The sequence below is a fragment of the Amblyraja radiata genome, chromosome 4, assembly GCF_010909765.2.
Source record: "Amblyraja radiata isolate CabotCenter1 chromosome 4, sAmbRad1.1.pri, whole genome shotgun sequence".
NCBI lineage: Eukaryota > Metazoa > Chordata > Chondrichthyes > Rajiformes > Rajidae > Amblyraja > Amblyraja radiata.
Genome location: NC_045959.1, coordinates 27066983 through 27093324, shown reverse-complemented (window position 1 = coordinate 27093324; position 26342 = coordinate 27066983). Strand labels below are relative to the sequence as shown.

At 41.8% G+C, this 26342-nt stretch overlaps 1 protein-coding gene across 2 annotated transcripts in view; it reads left to right on the top strand.

The window, feature by feature from the left end:
• The window catches only part of emc2 (ER membrane protein complex subunit 2), a 160676-nt gene that overhangs the window by 44676 nt on the left and 89658 nt on the right, over positions 1 to 26342 (top strand). For both annotated transcript variants that reach the window (XM_033019126.1, XM_033019128.1), the window contains exons 3-5: positions 9352 to 9416; positions 14078 to 14163; positions 14447 to 14504. In XM_033019126.1, the coding sequence (XP_032875017.1) occupies positions 9352 to 9416; positions 14078 to 14163; positions 14447 to 14504 (209 nt within the window). The remainder of the gene's footprint in view (positions 1 to 9351; positions 9417 to 14077; positions 14164 to 14446; positions 14505 to 26342) is intronic.

Sequence of the window (26342 nt, the reverse complement as noted above, 5' to 3'; positions counted from 1 at the left end):
CCCAACTGTGCTTTGGTTTCCTCCACGTCTCAAAGATGTCAGTTTTCTGCAGGAAGTTTCCCCTTATATCGGAAAGTTGCAAAAGAAAATAAATGGGGGAATGTACGAGTAAATTAGTTATTTGGAAATAAGAAGGAGAATGGTATTGAAGGGATTGTTCTACAGAGAATTGGCATGCACTTGATGGGCTGAATAACCTGTGTAATAAATAACAATGCTTTCTGGGCAATGCTTTTTCCATCTGGTCGTGATAGTGTTGCTGTCAGTGGAGTTTGCTGTGCTCCTGCAGGACTTTCTGCATTATAACAGTGCACACCTTCCCCGTGTACTTCTTGCAGGTACTTGGGCTTGCAGGCACTTCAGCATGTGGAAAGTACAATAAAAAATGCAAGGAGCTGAATGGCCATCATAGATGTATTGGGGTCTACTCGATTTTGGATCAAGCAGTGGAATATTTTTGTTATTTGTCATGGGCACAACAGGCTAAATGCTGTGCCACAAATTATTAAGATCCTATAAATCTTACTTATTGTAAAAATTTTGAGCACCTGTATTTATCTTGAAAATTGCCATGCATTCTGCAAGTCAAAACGTGTGCTTATCCACCAACTCTTTTCCATCAATGGTTCCAACAAATTTAATAGTAAAAGCTTGGATTTTGAATGTTTAAACATAGATGTATTGCTGTGGCTTTGTAGTGTATCTTGAATTGAATATTTTGCAATCAATTCAAATAGTCCTCAGTTTTTGGAATTCAATGAAAAGGTCTCTTAATTCCCAGGGCTACATGTAATGTATTTTTGTGTTAGGGTGCTTCAGTTGTATCCAAGTCTGTTAGGTTCTGTGCCCATTTAAAATGGACCCAAAGTTATGCATCTTATTTTAACCGCTGACCTCCCATTTAGTAAAAAGAACCATTGCAATGAATGTTGAACAAGTAAGAATCTAAGCTGATATTTTGTGTGGGACTGAGGCCGTGCTGTACTGCTAGAATTAATGCCTTTTGTATGGGATATAAATCTCTCACGGAAATTGCAGATTCTGTGCTACTATTTTAGCAAGGGGACGGAGAATTTGCCTTCAGTAGCCACCACCAAAATAGAAAAAAAGTTGACGCTTCATTCGAACACTAAAACACATTAACTCATCACTGATCTCTTAGTTTTGGAATCTTGTTCTGCACAGATTAACTGCCCTTTTGTCCACATTGAACCACTTTTTAAGTTATTAATAGAAATCCTGAATTCTTGAGAGGTGTCATTTACAGTAAGTGACTTTTTCCATTCTGTTGCATTATAGACCCAATATCAGCCAATTATTTATTAGTAAACTATTTATCTTCGTCTTTTGTTTATTTCAAACCTTTTCACGTTATTTTGTGAATTTTCCAGCTATATTCTGTAGTGTCACTGATTTGTGTATGCCTGTATTCACAGTCTTTTTTTCAGTACCATATTTAATATTAGGAGATTATTGTAATTTGTAAAAACATCGTAGCTACTATAGTCAGTGTATGGAGTAATTTAATGTGTTCAGATGACTTTCATAACCATTTCAAATTTTCTTCCATGATTTATAATGTTTTCTGAAGCCCCAGGGTAAACTAGAGCCTTATAATTCACTTCTAGATATACATAATTCTGTGTCCATTGCACTTAAGTATAATGACCAAGAGCCTGCCCCTTTCCGGAGAATTGATAATAAACAGATCAGATTGAAGGATGAGCCTGCCAGCTGAGACTTTCCACCCTCCAATCCATGATCTCGTCTTTTTAGTAGCTGTCAAAAATTATTGACTCTTGAACAGGAGCAGAATCTCTTCCTTGAATCTGACCCACTGAATCATTTTATGTTCTCTTGTGTGCTAAAAAACAGTGGCAGAATTTTTTTAACCAGTCAGTATTGAGAAGTTTGCATAATATCCACCGTACCAGCAAAAGACCCCTTGAAACTCTCCTCCATCCCTATTAATCTTTGTCTTTGTGTGTCTGTGTCGCACTGCCGCAGTCATGCACTCTCACTGTAATGCTCTCTGCCCCCATTGCAGTCTACCTCTCTCTATCTCTTCTCTGTCTCTTGAGTCTCATTACTTTTAATTGACGGGGTTTTAAAAGATCCTGTCTTTGACATAATGAATAACCTTCTGTACCAAGGAGCAGATTAGTGAAATCAATAATCTGATTGGGATTGTAAATAAGCATTGCAAGACATAAAGTCTCCAGAGTAAAGCACTCCAGAGATCTGGAGGCCAGACTTTTTAAAAAACATTTTTTTAAAAGATTATTCTTTACACTGTTTAAACATTTTTTTTGTGAGAAAAGTTTTTATGTGGCATGAACTTGGAGCATTTTGTTACAAAATGGCCCGGGTTTTACAGAAAGCACTTCTTGATCTAATGATTAACTCTTCAGTTTTGTCCAACAATTTTTGAAGTTTGTTTTTCTTGTAGAGTATGCCCAACTCAGCAAAAGATTGTTGAACTGGATAAATTCTTGAAGACATTTAACCACATCTGCAATTCTTCTGCAATGTACTTTATACCTTCCAGCCAGTTAGAATATTTTCAAGCACAAGTTGGGTAATAGGCAGGTTATGTTACAGACAAAATCACAATTCTGCAATGATCCTTATAAACGAATGTTGGCCCAGTGCTTTATAGCCAATGAAGTAGTTCTGAAGTGTAGGTAACTTGAGAAGTAGTAGCAGCCAATTGGCACTCTTCAAGTTTCCACTGACAGTAACATTGATGCTAATAACATTGACTAGACTAAGTGTAGGTATGTTACAAAACTTACCTTCAGCGGCGCTGCAGTTCTACCACTGGCCATGTACGCGACTTTGGCGCCTTTGATGGGGGGGCGGGGGGGGGGCGGGGTTAAAATGCGGTTTTCTCCTGCCTGCCGGAGTTTTATTTTCTCGGGCTGCTAGCTAATGCTGAAGAATTGCTCCGACTGCTATTCTGTGAATTTTTTTTTAAACCGCGGGACAATTTCAGCGCTGGAGTAAAATAAAAATCCACTTCTAATGCCGTCAACGCCGACAACGGGACGGATTTCCCGTACGAGACAGCTAAAGGTAAACCGTTTAGTTTACATATAACCGTGTTTCTTAGGATTACCTTAATCCAAATTTTACATTGCGAAAAGGTGATTTAGGCCCCATACGAACCGGCAGTGTTTTTCCTGCTGATATGGGGTTTAAATTCATCGCAACCGCAACGTTCTAATCTCATTGTCATGGATTTATAGGCCAAATGGAAGGAATTTAATGTTTAATACCTGTAAATTAATGGCCATTTAAATCATCTTGCGAGTGGGTTTTTCTGGAACGCGATCAATTGGAACGTTGCGGTTTGCGATTAAATACTGCCGGTTCGTATGGGGGAAAAATCACCGTTTTGCAACTTAAAATGTGAATTAAAGGCCTCTTAAGGAGTACTTTTATACATAAAATAAACGGCTTTCCTTTACCTGTCCCATACCTGAAATCGGTCCCCGTTGTCGGCATTGACAGCTTTAGAAGCTGATTTTAAATTGACTCCAGCGCTGAACTTGTCGGACGATTTAAAAAAAAATACACAGAACGGCCGTTGGAACGATTCTTCAGCAAAAGCTTGCACTCCAACCAAATATATTCCAGGACAAGGTAGGAAAAAAACGTGTTTTAACCCCCCCCCCCTCAAAGGCGCCAAATTCGCGCACACGGCCAGTGGCTGAATTGCAGTGCCGCTGAAGGTAAGTATTGTAACATACCTAGATATAGGGTACCGTTTTTGCGCAGACTTAAAAACAACGCAAACCGGAAGAGTAGAAGATCAGTTTTAGTAATAGGATGTTGGATGTTGGATGATGAATAAACAAAGACAGAGCTCCCAAGTTCTTCTAAGCAATCACATCATAGGATATTTTGCATGGACATGAGGATAGGTGAGTCTTGATTTGATGTTTCCATTGTAAAATGGAACCTGTGACAGTGCAGTACTCCCTTGATATTGCATTAGATTATGAGGCTGGGTCTTTATGCTCAAGGTTGGCTGCAATGGAACTAAATATTTCTACATCCTGAGACACAGCTGACATACAACACTAGTACTCTAAAAGAAGAGATAATTATCACTATTAAGTATATCCTCTACATATATTTGGAACAAGGGTTTTTGATTTTATCCTTGTTCAGAAACATGCTGAAAAGAGGAGAGCACACGGTATGTGGCAGTAAAGGATAACCTCTGACATAATTGGTTGCATCAATCCAGTACCTGAGTGTGTGAATTGTCTTTCATAACTCTGTGCCCAACACAGCTAAATCTGGCATTGTGTGAGAATGTTATTGTTCACATATGTTTTATAGCATTTAACCAATCTGGGTACAAGGCTCCAGATATTTACATAACATTGAAATCTGTATCAACCCAGAAAATAAAGCAGACCACACTGCCTCTGGTGGTAAACACAGCATGCAGGAGTCTGCACGGACATGCACACACTGGCACGCACACAGAGGCACAATAACTGTAGCTTATATTAAATTGTGTAACATTTACACATACCCCTTTCCAACTAGGATAGCGCATTACTGTCACTTTGAAAACACAATTATTCCTGTTAGAGAATTGAACCAATACCCAAGTTATAGTAGAATTAGGCCATTCAGCCCATTGGGTCCTCTCCGCCATTCAATCATGGCTGATCTCTGCCTTCTAATCTCAATTTCCTGCCTTCACCCCATAACCCCTGACACCCGTTCTAATCGAGAATTTGACTATCTCTGCCTTAAAAATATCCACTGACTTGGCCTCCACAGCCCAAGTATAACCGGGCCATCAATGAGTTGCACAGATTAACTACCCTCTCACTAAAAAAGTTCTTCCTCACTTTCTTTCTAAAAGAGCGCCCTTTAATTCTGATGCTATGACCTCTGGTCCTAGACTCTCCCACCAGTGGAAACATCCTTTCCACATCCACTCTATCTATGCCTTTCATTATTCTGTAAGTTTCAATGAGGTCCCCCTTCAAACTTCTAAACTCCAGCGAGACGAGGCCCAGTGCTGTCAAATGCTCATCATATGCTAACCCACTCATTCTTGGAATCATTCTTGTAAACCTCCTCTGGATCCTCTCCAGACTCAGCACATCCTTCCTCAGACATGGAGCCCAAGTTTTCTCACAGTACTCCAAATGCGGCCTGACCAGCGCCTTATAGAGCCTCAGTATTACATCTCTGTTTTTGTATTCCATTCCTCTTGATATAAATGCTAGCATTGAATTTGCCTTCCTTGCAAATTAACTTTTTGGAAGTCCTGCACCAGCCCTCCCAAGTCCCGTTACACCTCCGATTTCTGGATTCTCTCTCCGTTTAGAAAATAATCTATGCCTTTATTCTTATTACCAAAATGCATGACTCCGCACTTTGCTATACTGAATTTCATCTGCCACTTCTATGCCTACTCTCCTAACCTGTCCAAGTCCTTCTGCAGAGTCTTTGCTTCCTCTACACTGCCTACCCCTTCACCAATCTTAGCATCATCTGCGAATTTGGTCTCAAAGCTTTCAATCCCCTTATCCAAATCATTAATATACAGTACAACGTGAAGAGAAGCGGCCCCCACACCAACCAGTGCGGAACTCCTCTAGTCACTGGCAGCCAACCGAAAAAAGCGCCTTTTATTACAACTCTTTGCCTTCTGCCATCCAGCGAACCTGCTGTCCATGATGTGGTCGTAAAATGTGGTAGCTGAAGAAGGTTCTTTACCAGAAACGTCACCTATTCCTTCGCTCCACAGATGCTGCCTCACCCGCTGAGTTTCTCCAGCATTTTTGTCTACCTGCTATCTATGATTTAATACCATGGGCTTTCAACTTCCCTTGCAGCCTGACGTGCGGCACCTTATCAAAGGCCTTCTGAAAATCTACCTAAACAACATCTACAACCTCCCCTCTGTCTGTCCTGCTATTAACATAGAAACATAGAAACATAGAAATTAGGTGCAGGAGTAGGCCATTCGGCCCTTCGAGCCTGCACCACCATTCAATATGATCATGGCTGATCATCCAACTCAGTATCCCGTACCTGCCTTCTCTCCATACCCTCTGATCCCCTTAGCCACAAGGGCCACATCTAACTCCCTCTTAAATATAGCCAATGAACTGGCCTCGACTACCCTCTGTGGCAGAGAGTTCCAGAGATTCACCACTCTCTGTGTGAAAAAAGTTCTTCTCATCTCGGTTTTAAAGGATTTCCCCCTTATCCTTAAGCTGTGACCCCTTGTCCTGGACTTCCCCAACATCGGGAGCAATTTTCCTGCATCTAGCCTGTCCAACCCCTTAAGAATTTTGTAAGTTTCTATAAGATCCCCTCTCAATCTCCTAAATTCTAGAGAGTATAAACCAAGTCTATCCAGTCTTTCTTCATAAGACAGTCCTGACATCCCAGGAATCAGTCTGGTGAACCTTCTCTGCACTCCCTCTATGGCAATAATGTCCTTCCTCAGATTTGGAGACCAAAACTGTACGCAATACTCCAGGTGTGGTCTCACCAAGACCCTGTACAACTGCAGTAGAACCTCCCTGCTCCTATACTCAAATCCTTTTGCTATGAAAGCTAACATACCATTCGCTTTCTTTACTGCCTGCTGCACCTGCATGCCCACTTTCAATGACTGGTGTACCATGACACCCAGGTCTCGCTGCATCTCCCCTTTTCCTAGTCGGCCACCATTTAGATAATAGTCTGCTTTCCTGTTTTTGCCACCAAAATGGATAACCTCACATTTATCCACATTATACTGCATCTGCCAAACATTTGCCCACTCACCCAGCCTATCCAAGTCACCTTGCAGTCTCCTAGCATCCTCCTCACAACTAACACTGCCCCCCAGCTTAGTGTCATCCGCAAACTTGGAGATATTGCCTTCAATTCCCTCATCCAGATCATTAATACTAGTCACTGCCTGCCATTGTGAAAAGGACCCGTTTATTCCTACTCTTTGCTTCCTGTTTGCCAGCCAGTTCTCTATCCACATCAATACTGAACCCCCAATGCCGTGTGCTTTAAGTTTGTATACTAATCTCTTATGTGGGACCTTGTCGAAAGCCTTCTGGAAGTCCAGATACACCACATCCACGGGTTCTCCCCTATCCACGCTACTAGTTACATCCTCGAAAAATTCTATAAGATTCGTCAGACATGATTTACCTTTTGTAAATCCATGCTGACTTTGTCCAATGATTTCACCACTTTCCAAATGTGCTGCTATCCCATCTTTAATAACTGACTCTAGCAGTTTCCCCACTACCGATGTTAGACTAACTGGTCTGTAATTCCCCGTTTTCTCTCTCCCTCCCTTCTTAAAAAGTGGGGTTACGTTTGCTACCCGCCAATCCTCAGGAACTACTCCAGAATCTAAAGAGTTTTGAAAGATTATTACTAATGCATCCACTATTTCTGGAGCTACTTCCTTAAGTACTCTGGGATGCAGCCTATCTGGCCCTGGGGATTTATCGGCCTTTAATCCATTCAATTTACCCAACACCACTTCCCGGCTAACCTGGATTTCACTCAATTCCTCCAACTCCTTTGATCCGCGGTCCCCTGCTATTTCCGGCAGATTATTTATGTCTTCCTTAGTGAAGACAGAACCAAAGTAGTTATTCAATTGGTCCGCCATATCCTTGTTCCCCATGATCAACTCACTTGTTTCTGACTGCAAGGGACCTACATTTGTTTTAACTAATCTCTTTCTTTTCACATATCTATAAAAACTTTTGCAGTCAGTTTTTATGTTCCCTGCCAGTTTTCTTTCATAATCTATTTTTCCTTTCCTAATTAAGCCCTTTGTCCTCCTCTGCTGGTCTCTGAATTTCTCCCAGTCCTCCGGTATGCTGCTTTTTCTGGCTAATTTGTACGCATCATCCTTCGCTTTGATACTATCCCTGATTTCCCTTGTTATACACGGATGCACTACCTTCCCTGATTTATTCTTTTGCCAAACTGGGATGAACAATTTTTGTAGTTCATCCATGCAGTCTTTAAATGTCTTCCATTGCATATCCACCGTCAACCCTTTTAGAATTAATTGCCAGTCAATCTTGGCCAATTCACGTCTCATACCCTCAAAGTTACCTTTCTTTAAGTTCAGAACCATTGTTTCTGAATTAACAATGTCACTCTCCATCCTAATGAAGAACTCAACCATATTATGGTCACTCTTGCCCAAGGGGGCACGTACAACAAGACTGCTAACTAACCCGTCCTCATTACTCAATACCCAGTCTAAAATAGCCTGCTCTCTCGTTGGTTCCTCTACATGTTGATTTAGATAACTATCCCGCATACATTCCAAGAAATCCTCTTCCTCAGCACCCCTGCCAATTTGATTCACCCAATCTATATGTAGATTGAAGTCACCCATTATAACGGTTTTGCCTTTGTCGCACGCATTTCTAATTTCCTGTTTGATACCATCTCCAACTTCACTACTACTGTTAGGTGGCCTGTACACAACACCCACCAGCGTTTTCTGCCCCTTAGTGTTTCGCAGCTCTACCCATACCGATTCCACATCCTCCAAACTAATGTCCTTCCTTTCCATTGCGTTAATCTCCTCTCTAATCAGGAGAATCTAACCCTACCTCCTTTTCCTTTCTCTCTATCCCTCCTCAACTTCCTCAAAGAACTCCAGCAGATTTGTCAGGCAAGATCTTCCCTTCACAGAACCATGTTGACTTTGGCCTATTTTATTGTGAACTTCCAAGTACTGCGTTACCTCATCCTTTATAATTGACTCTAAAATCTTACCAACCGCTTGTCAGGCTAATCGGCCTATAGTTTCCGCTCTTCTGCTTTGCTCCCTTCTTGTACAGCAGGGTAATATTCACAATTTTCCAATCTTCAGGAACCACTCCTAACTCTAGGGATTCTTGAAATATTGTTTTCTATTCCATTTCAGTAATATTTATCTGCACAGTAGCAACTTTGCTTGATCTGTGGTATTTTTTGAAATAATTTTAGCTGTCATGAAACAAAAGGTTATAATATTTCTGCATTCAAATAGTTGAATGGATAGTGTTTTGAGGCACACCATTCATTTTCAAATCCCTTTTAATGAATCTCTCTCTCTCAAGCTTTATCCCATTTTCCTACCTGTAATTTTCACAAACTTTATCATTGTTTCCATCTCATTCTCCTCTTTTGCTCTCTTTAATCTTGTGTGAACAGTAAATTTAATTAGTGTTTGTAATTTTTTTCTGAAGATGCCTCCTGTAAGATTTTATAAAAAAGCATGTTTTTTTATAGTATAATTTTAATGGTAATTTTTTTTTTTTCCTGTGTTTAATATTTTTCTGCATACAGTTTGGATAATTTATGAACAAGTGATGATTGCTGCCCTTGACCTCAGTCGTGACAACTTGGCAATGGTAGGTACCATTACCATTCAGGAACATTTCCCAGATCTTTCGTTCTGTTTTTTTAAGTTTTGGAATATAATGATATGGTATATGTATTAATTTTACTGAAATTCAAGTTATTTAAGATTCTAAAAGTTGATATGATCCCTTTCGTTCATTCACTATTTTGTGTTGAGACATTTTATGCACATAGCCTTGACGGTGCAGACCCAAATATATATAGAAAAGCACAAAATGTTCAAAATGTGCTGCAGTTCAGTTATTCCTGGGATTTTCTATTTTATGTTGTAGGTATTGTTTATCTGCTTTTGTGTAAATGTAAATTGTTTGTGCTGAAATTGTGAATCTGAAGCTGAACAGCTTGAGATTCCAAGAGGCCCAATCCAAATTGTTGGCTGTTGTAGATTAGAATTCACCAGGCCTATTTTAGAAATAGTGGTTAAGAAGGAACTGCAGATGCTGGAAAATCGAAGGTAGACTAAAGTAGCAATGTTACAAAATTTTGAGATTTTAAAAATCAAGTCTGTAATTTATCCCATCAGATAAAGCATAAAAATAAGTTTAATTTGACATCTAATTCACTTTCATATCTCAAGTATTTAAAAAGTTATGGCCATTTTCATACTCGGAAATGAGCATCTTGTTCCCTATTGATTTTCTATGGACATAACAAAAAAGTTGTGATCGTGAACAGTCAAAAGCCCATAACTTTCTTAAAAATTAAGAGAACTGAATGAAATTTTCAGTTATCATAGATTGAAGCATTCTGAAACAAATATAAAATAATCTTACTTGGATGACCTGAAATTAAAGCATATAATTAGTTAGTTACCTAATTGTAGCTAATTTCAGACTTCAATTACTAGATCTAAACATCTATCCATTTCTTAATAAATGATTAACATTTTTAAATAGCCTAAATGTCCAAATAATATTCACAAATAATTCACAATAAAACATGATTTTAAAATCTCATTTACATTAATTTATAGGCCAAATGGAAGGAATTCAGTGTTCAATTGCTGTAAATAAATGCCCATTTAAATCAGCTTTCCAGTGGGTCCCTGTGGAACGCGCTGGTTTAGAACGTTCACATTGCGGTAGATTTGTGCCTCAAATGCCGAGAAAAATACTGCGCGATATAATGGGCCCAAATTGAGCTACTCGCAATATTAAACTTTGTATAAAAGGATCTTTAGAAGCCCTTTTGAATGTAAAAATATACAACCTAACTTCTGCTATTTTCTTTATGAGACCCTGCGGTTGCTGACGGTCGCGGGTTTAAAGATTGATTTTTAAACTACTATAACTATTATTCAAGGCCTTTAAACCTAATAATAGCTTTTGCGACGGGGTCTTCCAGCGATTTTTCGTTAATAATTAACTAGGCTGAACATTTTCGATTGGAACAGCTTAGAGAAAATCGCGTTTTAAACCCGCCCCCCTCTAAACGGCGCCAAAATCGCGCACAACCTCAGCGGCAGATATTCAGCGACGCTTCAGGTAGGCTTTGCAACATACCTAACTAAAGTGCTGGAGAAACTCAGCGGGTGCAGCAGCATCTATGGAGCGAAGTAAATAGGCAACGTTTCAGGCCAAAACCCTTCTTCAGACCCAGTAGGGGGGGGGGGGGGGGGGGGGAGGGATGGGGAGAAGAAAGGAAAAAGGAAGAGGAGCCCGAGGACTGAGGGAGAGCTGAGAAGGGGAGGAGACAGCAAGGGCTACCGGAAATTGGTGAATTCAATGTTTATGCCACTAGGGTGCAGACTGCCCAAGCGGAATATGAGGTGCTGCTCCTCCAATTTCCGGTGGTGCTCACTCTGCCCATAGAGGAGGCCCAGGACAGAAAGGTCGGATTTGGAATGGGAGGGGGAGTTAAAGTGCTGAGTCATCGGGAGGTCAGGTTGGTTAATACGGACCGAGCGGAGGTGTTCGGTGAAACGATCGCCAAACCTACGCTTGGTCTCACCGATGTAGAGCAGCTGACATCTAGAGCAGCGGATGCAATAGATGAGGTTGGAGGAGATGCAGGTGAACCTCTGTCGCACCTGGAACGACTGCTTGGGTCCTTGAATGGAGTCGAGGGGGGAGGTAAAGCAACAGGTGTAGCACCTCTTGCGGTTGCAAGGGAAAGTGCCCGGGGAGGGGGTGGTGCGGGAGGAAAGGGAAGAATTGACCAGGGAGTTACGGAGGGAGCGGTCTTTGCGGAAAGCAGACGGGGGGAGATAGGAAGATGTGGCGAGTGATGGGGTCACGTTGGAGGTGGCGAAAATGACGGAGGACTATTAGTTGTATGTGATGGCGAGTGGGGTGAAAGGTGAGGACTAGGGGGACTCTGCCCTTGTTTACGAGTGGGGGGATAGGGAGAGAGAGCAGTGTTACGGGGTATGGAAGAGACCCTGGTGAGAGCCTCATCTATAGTAGGGGAGGGGAACCCCCGTTCCCTAAAGAATTAGGACATTTCCGATGCAGCGTAGACGGAGGAATTGGGAGTAGGGGATGGAGAGTTGCCGACCTGCCTAGCCTGCAGCTGTCTGTTTTTCATTTCTTTTTTCTTATTTTTAGTTAGTTTAGTGTTTTGTTTTAAAGGAGTTCTAGCTTTTTTATGTGTGGGGAGGGGAAAGTAATTTTCAGGGTCCCTACCTGGTCGGAGATGCAGCTTTTCTCCGGGCTGCACTTTCGACCCGTCCTCGCGGCCTACCAGCGGGCCTGGAGCGGTATTTCCTGAGGGGACCGCCCGGAGCATCGGCGGCGGCGGCTGCGGAGCTGCGGGTCCGAGGAGCGAGGGGACCGCCCGGAGTCTCGGCACCGGCATCGGCGGCGCCGGCACCGGCATCGGCAGCGGCGGCGGAGCTGCGGGTGTGAGGACGGCGGTGCAGCGCTGGAGCGCCATTGCGGGGCGGGCGGTGCCTTGCCTGGGTCGCCGCGCTGGAACTCCGGTGAGCTGGGACCGGCGTTAAAAACATCGCGGAGCTGCGGGCGGCGGCGCTGAACTTTACATCGGGAGCCTGGGATCTCGCGACGAGATCGCCAGTTGAGCTCCATTCGGCGCGGCCTTGTCGGCTCCGGAAGCCACGGTCTCGAGTAGGGAGGCGGCCGTTCCAGGGTTCCCATGCCGCTGAGAGGGCTCTCCCGACGCCGGAACATCATCACCCGGCGAGGACGGCCTGGAACATCGGGCCTCCGTAGAGGCAACTGTGAAGGCCTCAATAGGCCCGACTATGGGTGGACATTGGGGATGGGACTGGACTTTGTGCCTTCCCCCATAATGGGAACCATTGTGGGGGGATGTTTTTATGTTAAAGCTATTTATTATTGTTATGTTTGTATTCTTTTTTATGTGCTGCATTGGCAAAAGGAATTTCACTACATCTAGGTGTATGTGACAATAAATCAACCTTTGAACCTTTGAACCTTTGAGTCCTTACAGGAAGCAGGATGGGATGGGAAGAAGAGAGGTCTAGATAGCCATGGGAGGCAGTCGTTCCAGGTGCAATCCTGTAGTAACAGCAACCTGGACATTTCCATCTTCTAGTATTGCAGGTCTCAACTGTTCAAGTACACCTCAATATGTTTCGGAAGGGATAAGATTCCCCCACCACATTTTCAGCCAGAGTTCCAACCCTTATTAATTACTGAAGCAAAAATATTTCCTCCTCATGTAATTCTGTCAATGAAATCTCTCTAACCCTTGGTCTTTGACCTCTTGGTCAGGAAATAGGTGCTTCTTATTTACCCTCTGACCCCTGGCAGATTTATACACCGAGTGAAGTGATCAACTGGCCACTGATTTGAATCTTTTGAAAGGAACTGAAAACTTGTCCAATTCAACTCAGGCGGATTAGAGTTGGAATATTGAGAGGGTTAAAAACATTTGTAAAACAAATGTATCTTTCCCCACCATAAAATTATGATTTAAAGGGTTCACTTTGCTTTGATATTCTTTGAAACAGCTAATTGGCAGATCAAGAATGAGGTTGTGCACATTTGTTATCGAGCATAAATTCTGGAATTAAACTCTCCCTTCAGCCTCTTTGTTCCAAAGAAAACAACCACAGTCCACCCCGTCTTTGCAGCTGTAATTTTCTAATCCTGGCAACATCCTCATGAATCTCTTCTGCCTCCTCTCCAATGCAATCAAATCTTTCCTGTAGTGGCTTGTTCATCTGCACTGCCTGCAAAAATAGTAAATTGCACAGAGTGCCTGAAACAAAGAACATTGGTATTAATTTCACAAATCACTCCTATCGTTAGCTTTGTCTTTGAATGAGTTCTATGGTAAGCTCTAATTTATATTGTTTGTGTCTAATGACGAAAGAGGGGCTGATGGCATGTAATCCATCTGTTCCATGTTCCATGTGCACAATATTTCTTTCATCTTAATTGAGTGGGAAAAATCAGTATTTAAAAAATATACAGTAAATAGTTCAATAAGTCAAAGTAAAACATAATGGAAATTTTCTGCATTCATGTTTCAGAATTTGATTGCTGGTGGCAAGGCCAGCATTTATTGCCTATTATTTGACTATGTTAATAAATTGTAGTTTACAGAGATAGAAATGGTGTGTGCAGCTTCTTGTTGCTTGATTATTAAACAATTGTAAGTGCAGTGAAGGGTGTCAGAGGGGAATGCAAAACTGAACTTCTACTGCTGCTTTCCCTGTCCACAGCAATGTCTACATGAACTTCGCAAACAGTTTCCAGGCAGCCACAGAGTGAAGCGATTGACTGGCATGCGATTTGAATCCCTTGAAAGGTACTTGAGAACTGATTTAGTCCGCCACAGAAGAGCAAGAGTTAGGACCATGTAAAGGATCGAAGCATCTTCGTGTAAAATATGTTTCGGGATTTGATGGGGCTTGTTGCTTTGAAACTCTTTGAAGTAGCTAATTGGCAAATGGGAAAAGATCCTGCCCATTTGGCATTAAGCACAAGCTGATAATTAACACAACCTGAGTCTACCACTTGATAATTAGAAGTATTTGATGCATCTAAATACTTGATCGTGTGACAAGATTATTTAATTCATCTTTCTTAAGGTATGAAGATGCCAACAAGATGTACGATGGAATATTGCAAGAAGATCCAACAAACACAGTAAGCAATTAAGATTATTGATCCGCTTTAGGGTAACAAATCCTCATATTTACATAGAGCATAAAACGGCATAGCATATGAATAGGTTCTCTGGTGCACAATGTCTGTGTTGAACATGATGGCCAAATTAAAACTAATCTCTGCCTGCATGTGATTGGTATCCCTCCATTCTCTGCATATCCGTCTGCATTGCTAAAAGCCCCTTAAATGCCACTATCATATCTGCCTCCATCACCACTCCCGGCACCACTTTCCAGGCACCCACCACTCCCTGCGTAAAAGAAAACTTGCTCCGCAGTTGTCCTTTTAATTTTGCCCCTTTCATTATAACGCTATTGCCCTTTTCTGAAACGCTATTGTCTTTTCAACTTCCATCTGGGGATAAAGGCTCTGACTGTTTTCTGTGCCTCTCATAATTATGTATACCTATCAGAGCTCCCCTCAGCCTCCTTTCCAGAGAAAATAATTTGTTTGTCTAGCCACTCTTTCACCAAAGGAATCATTTACTGAGTAAATAGTTATTGGAGAAGAGAGAAACTACCAATATTAATTGCTTCCTGGAGTTAACCTGGTGAAATACCTCAGTTCATTGACTGTCATTTTACAATATGAGTCTGTTTATTAGCAACTGTTGAATTATTTATCATTAGCATCCCAGCTTAGTGATTTGCCAATTTTATTTGATCACCCAATCTTAGCAGTGAGAGCTATTGACGAAGCTCTTACCTGAACACCAGCTCACCCCACTCATGCCTTAGGTAACATACGTTTTATGCAGTTACCTAGATTGAAATATTTCTTTCATGAGCAAGGATATGGAGGCAAGGTTATCCTGTCTGTTGGAGGTTAGTGGAAATATTATGATTCAAAGTGCCACAAAAGAACTGCTCTTGAGATTTAAAATACATTGCACCTCATTTTGCATTTAAAAGCTGTGCACAAAACATTCCCTGACCTCAGCACGATGAAGGATGGAGTCTGTACTTCTGGTGTCTCATTTTCACCACGCAGTTGGGTAAATGGTGTTAAAATACAGTATAAAGAAACTGACTGTGTAGCATGAATAAGTGTTTCTATTGCACTTCCCGCTCCACAGGCTTTTAGCAATTCTGGGTTGCTGATTAAAATACTGTTATCATGATGCCAATACTATTTTTATACTTCAAGATGTGAACATTTTACTTGATTATACTAATTGGGTTGAGGAAAGTAGGGCAAGCATATTGCCTGTAAACAAACAATTGGCATCCCAAACTTAAAGAGGTTTAACTTTGCATTCTTGGATTTGCTTTCCTACCTGTCAGTAGTACAGAGAACAGCCTGATTACACAGATGTGAAGAGATGAAGGGATACAAAAAGAAATGCCAAATAAAACACAGTACTTCAAAAGTTGTATGAAATGTGTGTTATCGGTCAGAATTTATATGAAGACAGATTACCTCCTGGTTTCATTTCAGATCTGAAGTTGGACAACATCTGCTGCAATAGTGTGGATGTGTAACAGACAGAACCCACCCCCACCACCCCCATCCATGCTATCTTGTCATTTTGATCCTGAATTCACAAGCTTTTGTTTTTGTGGATTCCTTAGTATGCAGTTAAGATCAGATTTGTGTAATAAATTATTGGGTGTTGGAAGTTGTTCAGACGTTAGGTACCTGCTGGTAATCATTTCCATAAGGGACATGTAGCTGAAAAACGCACTGCGCGATTTTAAACAGAGACCTTTTGCCTTGTTTGTTTTGGCATGTGAGAAATTTGTAATGGTTTCTTCTGATGTCAGGTTGCCTGTACTTGGTGCTGCCTCAGAATATTAAGTTTTCATGTTGGCAGTTGCTGTAAGATAAATAGACAGACTTGAAAGAAAAACCTCTGTGCAGGGAACCAGGGAAATGCCACCAAGAAAAACTGTTTTCAGACTACATTCCCCTGATTATGTTTTGCCAAATAATCTGCAAAATATTTTTTTACCTACAAAAAAGCTCAGCAATTTACTCAGTGTCATTAAATATGTTAATTCAGTTGATTATCTGAAGACGTAACAAATTTAATTCTCCCTGGAGGTTAATGAACTGATTAGTAACTTTGCATTGGTGGAAAATATCCTTCTAAGCTGTAATTTTGAACACAGCAAAGGTGCTGTATGTTTATTTGATACATGGAGATATAGTGACCAATACCTTGAGTTAGATAATTCACCAGTGAGAAATTTGAGGCTATCCCCTTTAAACATGAGCCTTTTGACTAACTTTCTGAAAACTTTAAATTGTCCTCATTTTTACATGTATAGGAAGTGTAACTCAAAAGTCAAAGCCACTGTCTGGTGATGGGAATAAGAACATAAATAGATGCAGAACCAGATCATTTCCCCTTGTGCCTGCCTTGTCATTTTATCAGATGGCTGATCTTTTAACTTGACATCACTTTCCTTCATTAACCACATATTCCTTTATTGTTTTAATATTTGAAAGGTTATTAATCTCTGGTTTGATTGTAGTCAGCGACTGAGCTTTCTGCTTGGGGAGAGAATTTTTAAGACTCACTACTTTCTAGTTGGAGGAATACCTTCTCATTTCTCTCCTGAATGGTTGATCCCTTTCTTGGAGACTGTGATCCCTGTTTATAGTTATACCATACATGGGAAACATCATATTTTTCACTCGGAAATTGGGAGGGGTTGGAACTCTGCCTAAAAAGTGGTAGCAAAAGTAACATTCCTTGTGATAAATCTGCCATCCAAGGAATCAATCTGCTTAACCTTCGTAAAATGCTGCTTATTGCAAATATATTCTTCCTTGGGTAGGGAAAGCAGACATGTCCACAATATTCCCAGTGAATTAGAGCATGACATCTCCACTCATGCACTCAAATTGTCTAAACTTAAAGGCCAACATATTTGTGTCTTCTAATTATGTACTGAACCTGCTTATTAACTTTCAATAATTCATGTACAAGAACACCATGGTTTTATTTTTAAATGAGTGAAAGATGTTGATACTCAATCAACATCTTTCAGTCCCATTTAAAAATAAAATCAATTTGGTATTTTTTATTAATAAACTGAATGATCTTACAATTTTTCTACACAATGTCACAAATCCAGGTCCTTGTCCATTCAGTTAAACTGTCTAAATCCCCACAAGGTCTCTTCTAGCTCAAATTGCCATCTAGCTTTGCTTCCACAACAAACATTGATGTTACACTTGATCTTCTCATCCTAATCCCGGTGGGCGGCGCGACTCATGTCGCAGCGGCCTCTGCAGTCCGTTTGTCTTTTTGTTATTTTTTGTCCCGTTTTAATGTAGTTTTTATTATTTTTTGATGGGGTATGTGTGTGTGTGTGTGTGTGGGGGGGGGGGGGGGGGGGGGGGTGGGGGGGGAAACTTTTTAAATCTTTCCCTTGCACGGAGAACCCGACCTTTTCCCTGTCGGGTCTCCGTTGTCGTTGGGGCTGCAACGTGGAGCGGCCTCCAGCAGGAACGTCCTGGGGCTCCAGTCACGGAGCTGCGGAGCTACTCACCATCATGGAGCTGGCCGAGTCCGGAGCGGGAGGAGCGGTGGTGGCGCGCTGCTGTGACCCGACCCCCGGAGGTTCGGAGGCTTACCGCAGGTCTGGCAGACAGTAATATCGGGAGCCCGCGGGTCCCTGGTGGGAGACCGCTTTTCGAGGCTTCTGCAACGGCGACTTCACCCGCCCGAGTCGCGGGGTCGAGGATGACCTGGAGCGGGGCCTTACATCACCGCCCGGCGCGGCTTCAACGGCTGCGGGACTTTGCTAGAGCCCGCCGGGGGCTCCAACAACAAGACCCGGAGCGTGGCCTTGCATCGCCCGGCGTGGCTTTAATGGCCGCGGGACAATTGCCATCGCCCGCCGGGGGCTTTGACTCTGACATCGGGAGGGGAATGGGGAGTGCAGGGGAGAGATAAGTTTTTTTGCCTTCCATCACAGCGAGGAGGAGATGCGCTGTGATAGATGTCTGTGTAAATTGTGTTGTGTCTTGGGTCTTTTTTTTCATGTGTGTATGACTGCAGAAACAACATTTCATTTGAGCCTCTATGAGGTTCAAGTGACAAATAAATTGTATTGTGTATTGTGTAATCATTCTCTTTATGGCACCTCAATGGTCATCCCCTTGTTTAAAAAGTAATCAATTTGTCCCTATTCTATTTTCTTTCTGCTAACTTCCATCCAAAATAGAATATAACTACTTGAATGTTACCAGGTGAGAAAGAGCTTCACATGTAACTCCTCTATCCTCTTCTCGTACATTTGGCGTTTCCTTTTCCGAAGGTTGCTTCCTTTACATCAGTGAGACACAGCATAGACTAGGTAACAGTTTCGCCGAACACTCACGCTTGGCTTACCAAGGACTGCTGGATTTTCCGGTTGCTAACCATTTAAATTCCCATTTTAATTTCCCATTCCCACTATCTTTTAGCTTTGCAATGTCATATGACATTGCAAAGCTGAAAGATGAAGAGATGTCAAAGAAATTAAAACTTGAAGCGATAAATAGGTTCCATGTGTTTCAGGAAGGGGATGATATTGAACAACAGTGGTAAACTTTTCAGGAGGCAGTTTTGGCCGAAGACGTGGGACCAGAAAAGAAAGTTGGATAAGATCAGACACATGGGAGATGATTGACAGAAGCTGAGACATAAAGCAGAAGAGAGAGAGAGAGAGAGAGCAAGGACAACCGAAGAAAGGAAAGAAATGGCAGAAAATTATAGACAAATACACAAACTAGTGAAGAGGAGATGCAGAAAAGATTTAAAAAAAAGCTTGGATAGAAAGCAAATGCGCAGAAGCACAAGAAGCCAGGGACAGAAATGACATCCATACACTCTACCGCATAGCCAGAGATCTGGGAGATCCCGGTAGTAGCTCTGGTGCCCCCATAAAAGACAAGAGCGGGAGATTACTTCTGACAGAAGAAGAGCCGAACATGCAATGAGTTGAACAAAGAGATATTGAATCAACCTGAACCATCTGAACTGTTTGTCTTCCCTGAAGAGGAAGATACTCCAGAACTAGAGGTGGAGGTTGGACCAATCACAGAAACGAAAGTTACAAATGCATTTAAGAATCTGAAAAATAACAAAACAGCAGGCCTCAAACAGATTCCAGCAGAAGTTCTAAAGAGCGGAGGGGAAACGTTGAGTGGGAAACTCACGAAGCTATGTAATGCATGCTGGTAAGAAAAACGTGTACCAGAAGATTGGAGGAAAGGTGTGATAGTGAAATTGCCAAAGAAAGGAGATCTTAGTGACTGTGGAAACTGGAGAGGGATCCCGTTGCTCTCATTCCCAGGAAAAGTGCTCTGCTCTGTACTGCTACATCGTCTTAGAGCAGCTCTGGATATGAAACTCCGTGATGAACAAGCAGGATTACGCATGCGAAGATCCTGCAGTGAACAGATCTTTGCGTTACGAAATGTGGTAGAACAATGCCTGGAATTTCAGAAGCCAACACTAATAAACTTTGTTGAATTCAAAAAGGCATTCGACAGTGTACATAGAGATACCCTGTGGCAAATTCTTAAAGTGTATGGCATCCCAGAGGCTTTCATAAACATCTTCAAGAACCTTTACGAGAGATCCTGTTGCTGGGTCAAGGTTGAATCAGGAAACACATAATTCTTTGACATTGTCACAGGGGTAAGACAAGGTTGCCTTCTATCCCTCTTACTGTTTATTGTCATGATCGACTATGTCATGCGGAGGACAATGAACAAACCTGACTTTGGAATACCGTGGAGAACAGGAAGATGCCTCACAGATTTTGCCGATGACATTACACTACTAGCAGAGTCGAGACACACCCTTTAAGGGATGACAACTGCTCTGGAGGAGAATGCATCAAAGGTTGGATTAAAGGTCAGCTGGCAGAAGACTAAGACCATGCAACCTGGAGACCAGCAACCAATAGACCAACTGATAATGGGGAACTTATGGAAAACGCCGCAAGATTTACCTATCTTGGCAGCATGTTCACAGAAGATGGAGATGTAGAGGTCGACATTAACTACCGAATTGGTAAAGCTGCATCAGTCTTCAGACGAATGCAGCCAATATGGTTAGTGGCAGGATATCCAAGATACTAAAAGTCAAGCTCTTCCCGTCAATAGACAATAGGTGCAGGAGTAGGCCATTTGGCCCTTCAAGCCAGCACCGCCATTCAATGTGATCATGGCTGATCATCTACAATCAGTACCCTGTTCCTGCCTTCTCCCCATATCCCCTGACTCTGCTATTTTTAAGCCCTATCCAGCTCTCTCTTGAAAGCATCCAGAGAACCTGCCTCCACCGCCCTCTGAGGCAGAGAATTCCACAGACTCACCACTCTCTTTGAGAAAAAGTGTTTCCTCGCCTCTGTTCTAAATGGCTTACTCCTTATTCTTAAACTGTGGCCGCTGGTTCTGGACTCCCCCAACATCGGGAACATGTTTCCTGCCTCTAGTGTGTCCAAGCCCTTAACAATCTTATTTGTTTCAATGAGATCTCCTCTCATTCTTCTAAACTCCAGAGTGTACAAGCCCAGCTGCTCCATTCTCTCAGCATATGACAGTCCCGCCATCCCGGGAATTAACTACGCTGCACTCCCTCAATAGCAAGAATGTCCTTCCTCAAAGACCAAAACTGCACACAATACTCCAGGTGTGGTCTCACTAGGGCTCTGTACAACTGCAGAAGGACCTCTTTGCTCCTATATTCGATTCCTCTTGTTATAAAGGCCAGCATGCCATTCGCTTTCTTCACTGCCTAAGCGCCTTGAGTATTAGAAAGGCGCTATATAAATCCCATCCATTATTATTATTACTGTACCTGCATGCTTACTTTCATAGACTGCTGTACAAGGATCCCCAGATCCCGTTGTACTTCCCCTTTTCCCAACTTGACGCCATTTAGATAGTAATCTGCCTTCCTGTTTTTGCTACCAAAGTGGATAACCTCACATTTATCTGCATTAAACTTTATCTGCCATGCATCTGCCCACTCCCCCAACCTGTCCAAGTCACCCTGCATTCTCATAGCATCCTCCTCACAGTTCACACTGCCACCCAGCTTTGTGTCATCTGCAAATTTGCTAATGTTACTTTGAATCCCTTCATCCAAATCATTGGTGTATATTGTAAATAGCTGTGGTCCCAGCACCGAGCCTTGCGGTACGGTACCCCACTAGTCATTGCCTGTCATTCTGAAAGGGACCCGTTAATCCCTACTCTTTGATTGCTGTCTGCCAACCACTTCTCTATCCATGCCAGCACTCTACCCCCAATACCATGTGCCCTAATTTTGCCCACTAATCTCCTATGTGGGACCTTATCAAATGCTTTCTGAAAGTCCAGGTACACTACATCCACTGGCTCTCCCTTGTCCATTTTCTGAGTTACATGTTCAAAAAATTCCAGAAGATTAGTCAAGCATGATTTCCCCTTTGTAAAACCATGCTGACTCGGACCGATCCTGTTACTGCTATCCAAATGTGCGGCTATCTCATCTTTTATAATTGACTCCAGCATCTTCCCCACCACCGATGTCAGGCTAACAGGTCTATAATTCCCCGTTTTCTCATAGGAGAATCATATACAAACAGTACAGGTTTGAGATGTGTCTGTAATGTACAATACAATACAATATTTGGAGGGCAATGTGAAATGTACCTGCTTTTAGTTACATTTTGTATTTTGGCACAGTCAATGAAATGTCATGTTCACAAGTTATACGACTAGAATTAAGCCATTTGGCCCATTGGGCCATTCAATCTTGGCTGATTTAATCCCATTTTCCTGCCTTCTCCCAATAAACCTTTAACAACCATTCTAATCAAGAATTTGTCTATCTCAGCCATAAAAATATCCACTGACTTAGCCTCCACAGCCTCTGTGGCAATGAGTTCCACATTAACTACCCTGTGACTAAATAAGTTCCTCACCTTTAGTTTAGTTTAGATATACAGTGCAGAAACAGGCCCTTCAGCCCACTGAGTCTGCGCCGACCAGCGATTCGCACCCATTAGCACTATCCTACACATACTAGGGACAATTTGCACACACCAAGCCAATTAACCTACAAATTAAATTTCTTTATTTATATAGCACATTTTTAGTCAACTTGCATTGACCCCAAAGTGCTTCACATAATTACATCCACACAGACAGACATACCTGTACGTCTTTGGATTGTGTGAGGAAACCGAAGATCTCGGCGAAAACCCACGCGGTCACTGGGAGAACATGCAAACTCCGTACAGACAGCATCCGTAGTCAGGATCAAACCTGGGTCTCCGGCGCTGCAAGTGCCGTAAGGCAGCAACTCGACCGCTGCACCTCCTTTCTAAAAGAGTGCCCTTTAATTCTGAGGCTATGACTAGTCCTTGACTCTCCCACCAGTGGAAACATCCTTTCCACATCCACTCCATCCACACCTTCTATTATTCTGTAAGTGTCAATGAGGTCCCCCGTCAACCTTCTAAACCACAGCAAGTAGAGGCCCAGTGCTGTCAAACGCTCATCGTATGCTAACCCACTAATTCCTGGAATCATTCTTGTAAACATCCTCTGGACCCTTTCCAGAGCCACCACATCCTTCTTCAGACCGTCTATATCTCTTGTTTCCCTTAAGCCTAACCAGTCTGAAGAAGGATCTCGACCCGAAACGTCACCCATTCCTTCTCTCCAGAGATGATGCCTGTCCCGCTGAGTTGCTCCAGCTTTTGTGTCTATCTTCAGTTTAAACCAGCATCTGTAGTTCCTTCCTACACATCCTCAGATATGGGGCCCAAATTTGCTCGCAGTTCTCCAAATACGGCCTGACCAGCGCCCTGCAGAGCCTTTGCATTACATCTCTGTTTTTGCATACCAGTCCTCTTGATATAAATGCTAGTGTTGAATTTGTCTTCCTTACTACTGATTCGACTTGCAAATTAACTCTTTGGGAGTCCTGCACTAGCACTCCCAAATCCCTTTGCACCTCCGATTTCTGGATGTCCTGGTATTTAATGGATTGGGGTCCTAATGCTTCAGAACAACTGGGTGGGAGGTTGAGAGAAGGGAAGTTGAGGACAACGGAATGATGCTGACGATTGGCAGATTGGTGTGGCTGATGATGAGTTATTTTCATCTTGCTTATCTTTTAAAGGGAAAGCTAAAACTTGGCAAATCCTATCAACACATTGCAAATTTGAGCTTCTCGATTTGCTTTTAAAATTAAATTCCTGAAGAGTGTGTTTGTGAGAGAGACACACTCATGTACATGCTTACAAATGACCTGACACGAAAATCTTTGTAAATTATCACATTTTTAAAGCATCTTTCAAGATAATATTAATAATAAAATGTTTAATTATGTTTATTAATAACCGAGTACAGTATATATTCTATTCATTTAATTATGGATAATATTAAGTTGATTATTTATTGGAAATAAAGAATTATAGAAAATATATATGGGTAGCTATAAAAAACAGATGTTGTCGACTACGGGGAAATTGGCCTGTGACATCTGTCACGAACCCTTATGCAACCTGGGGTAGCCTATATTCCAATTATGCATTTTCTAACCAGTGAGATTCAGGTTAATCTTCCAAATTTTATTTGGTAATAGATATTGTTATGAAAAGGCGTTGAGTCTCAGTCTGAAGAATGGTCTCGACCCTAAACGTCACCCATTCCATCTATCCGGAGATGCTGTCTGTCCGGCTGAGCTACTCCAGCATTTTGTGTCGACCTTCAATCTATCATCATCACTACTTCAAAGCAAACCTCTTAAATTTTTAATCCTTGTCAACTATAACCACATCTCCTACCTTCCTCTTCTCTCAGCCATATGATCTTTGTCAGTTTCATGTTTGAATCCTGCAACCAGGTTTTTATTTTTATTGCAGTAGTAAAATAGGTATAATTAATTACTAACAATTACAACAATGATAATCTATCCATCTTTGTCCTCTTTGGACATTCTGCAGACCTAGACATTGTTACTGCATCATACTCCTCCAATGTCTTTCCACCTTATCTAGTTACATGGGATCATATTCCCTGGTTCTATTCTTATTTCACAGCTTGCAGTCAGGAAAAAAAAAACTTACCTGATAGACTGAAAGATACCTTTGCTACATGAAAGGTGTGTTACAAATGGAGTGCAAACTGAGTCAAGTGCAAGTTTGGTTGTGCCTCTTAACTTAAGGATTTCTCATAGGGAGTTTACATAGATTTCCATTGTTTTTAAATATGCTGAAATTGAATTTTTTTATATAAGCACTGTGAGTAAGGCCAGAGATTGGAGTCAAGGTCACAGCAATGATGTGTGGACTAGTTGGGTGGAACGAATAGGTATGGGAAGAAGCATTCACATTCATGACAGAAGATGGGAAGGCTTGAGGACTGCCTGAAAGAGAAATTTCAGCAGTTACAAATCCAGTATTAAAAAAAAGCAGAGAATGTATGATTTTGAAATAAATGATAACTGATCTTTAATTATTCGGGAGTATCTCCCGAATCCATGCACCTTTTCTCGGTTATGGTTCCACATATGCCAAAATGTCTTTGGACAACACCATGCTCTCCTTGGCCTTCACCCACACGTTTCCAATTGGTATTGCCGGACATTAAACAGGATCTGAAACTTTGAATGAATTTCCTACTTTCCATCGAGATCTGCACCAGATCTCCTATCACATCTGGAACACAATTTCTCTATTCCAGACAACCTCCTGGCAACCTGTAAAAGGTTCAGCTATGACAGCCAACGGGGGAATGAAACGTTTACTGGTCTCACTGGTTCATCTCAAACGGACAGGCCTATTGAACTGCTTGGAGAGTCTTTACCATTTGATGAGGGTATTGAATGGGAGTTCATTATAACATCACTCAAAGAAAAACGTATATCAAATTTCATGCTTGCTAAATTGTTTTGCAATATCAAAACAATAATAGGAGACATATGTTTTGCCTTGGCAAAATGTTCATCTTTGTTAAAGTCTGAGGTGCATTGAGATGTAAAAAATGATAGTAATTGTAATATCAAAGACTATTTGCAGTTTAGTGTAAATTCATATTTGTCTAGACTACTTGGAATACATAGTGGGAAAATAGCCACAGCATAACTATTATACTTCTTACATACAGTATCAGCAAATGTGTATGAAAATGTTGTAAAATGTCCAGGGTTAGCTTTCATGGTTGACTGGAAAAGAATCCTAGCAGGAATGACGGAGGAACAGCAATGGCAGGAAGATTTCTAGGCATAATCCAGAAGATGCAGGATCATTTCATTCCAAAGAGGAAGAAAGATTCTAAAGGGAGTAAGAGGCAACCTTGGCGGACAAGGAAAGTTAGGGATGGAATAAAACTAAAAGCAAAGGTGTACAACATAACAAACAGTAGCGGGAAACCAGAGGATTGGGAAACTTTCAAAGGACAACAGAAGGTAACAAAATAGGCAATACGGGGTGAAAAGATGAAGTACGAGGGTAAGCTGGCCAAGAATATAAAGAAGGATAGTAAAAGCTTATTTAAGTATGTTAAGAGAAAACGTTTATTAAAGACAAATGCACATTCCTTGAAGGAAGAAACAGGTGATATTATTATGGGGAACAAGGAAATGGCAGAAGAGTTGAACAGTTACTTTGGTTCTGCCTTCACGAAGGAAGACACAAACAATCTCCCAGATGTACTGGAGGACAGAGGATCTAGGGAGACAGAGGAACTGAAGAAATTGGCATTAGGCGAGAAATAGTATTGGGTAGACTGATGGAACTAAAGGCTGATAAATATCCAGGGCCTGATGGTCGGCATCCCAGGGTACTCAAGGAGGTGGCTCTAGAAATCGTGGAT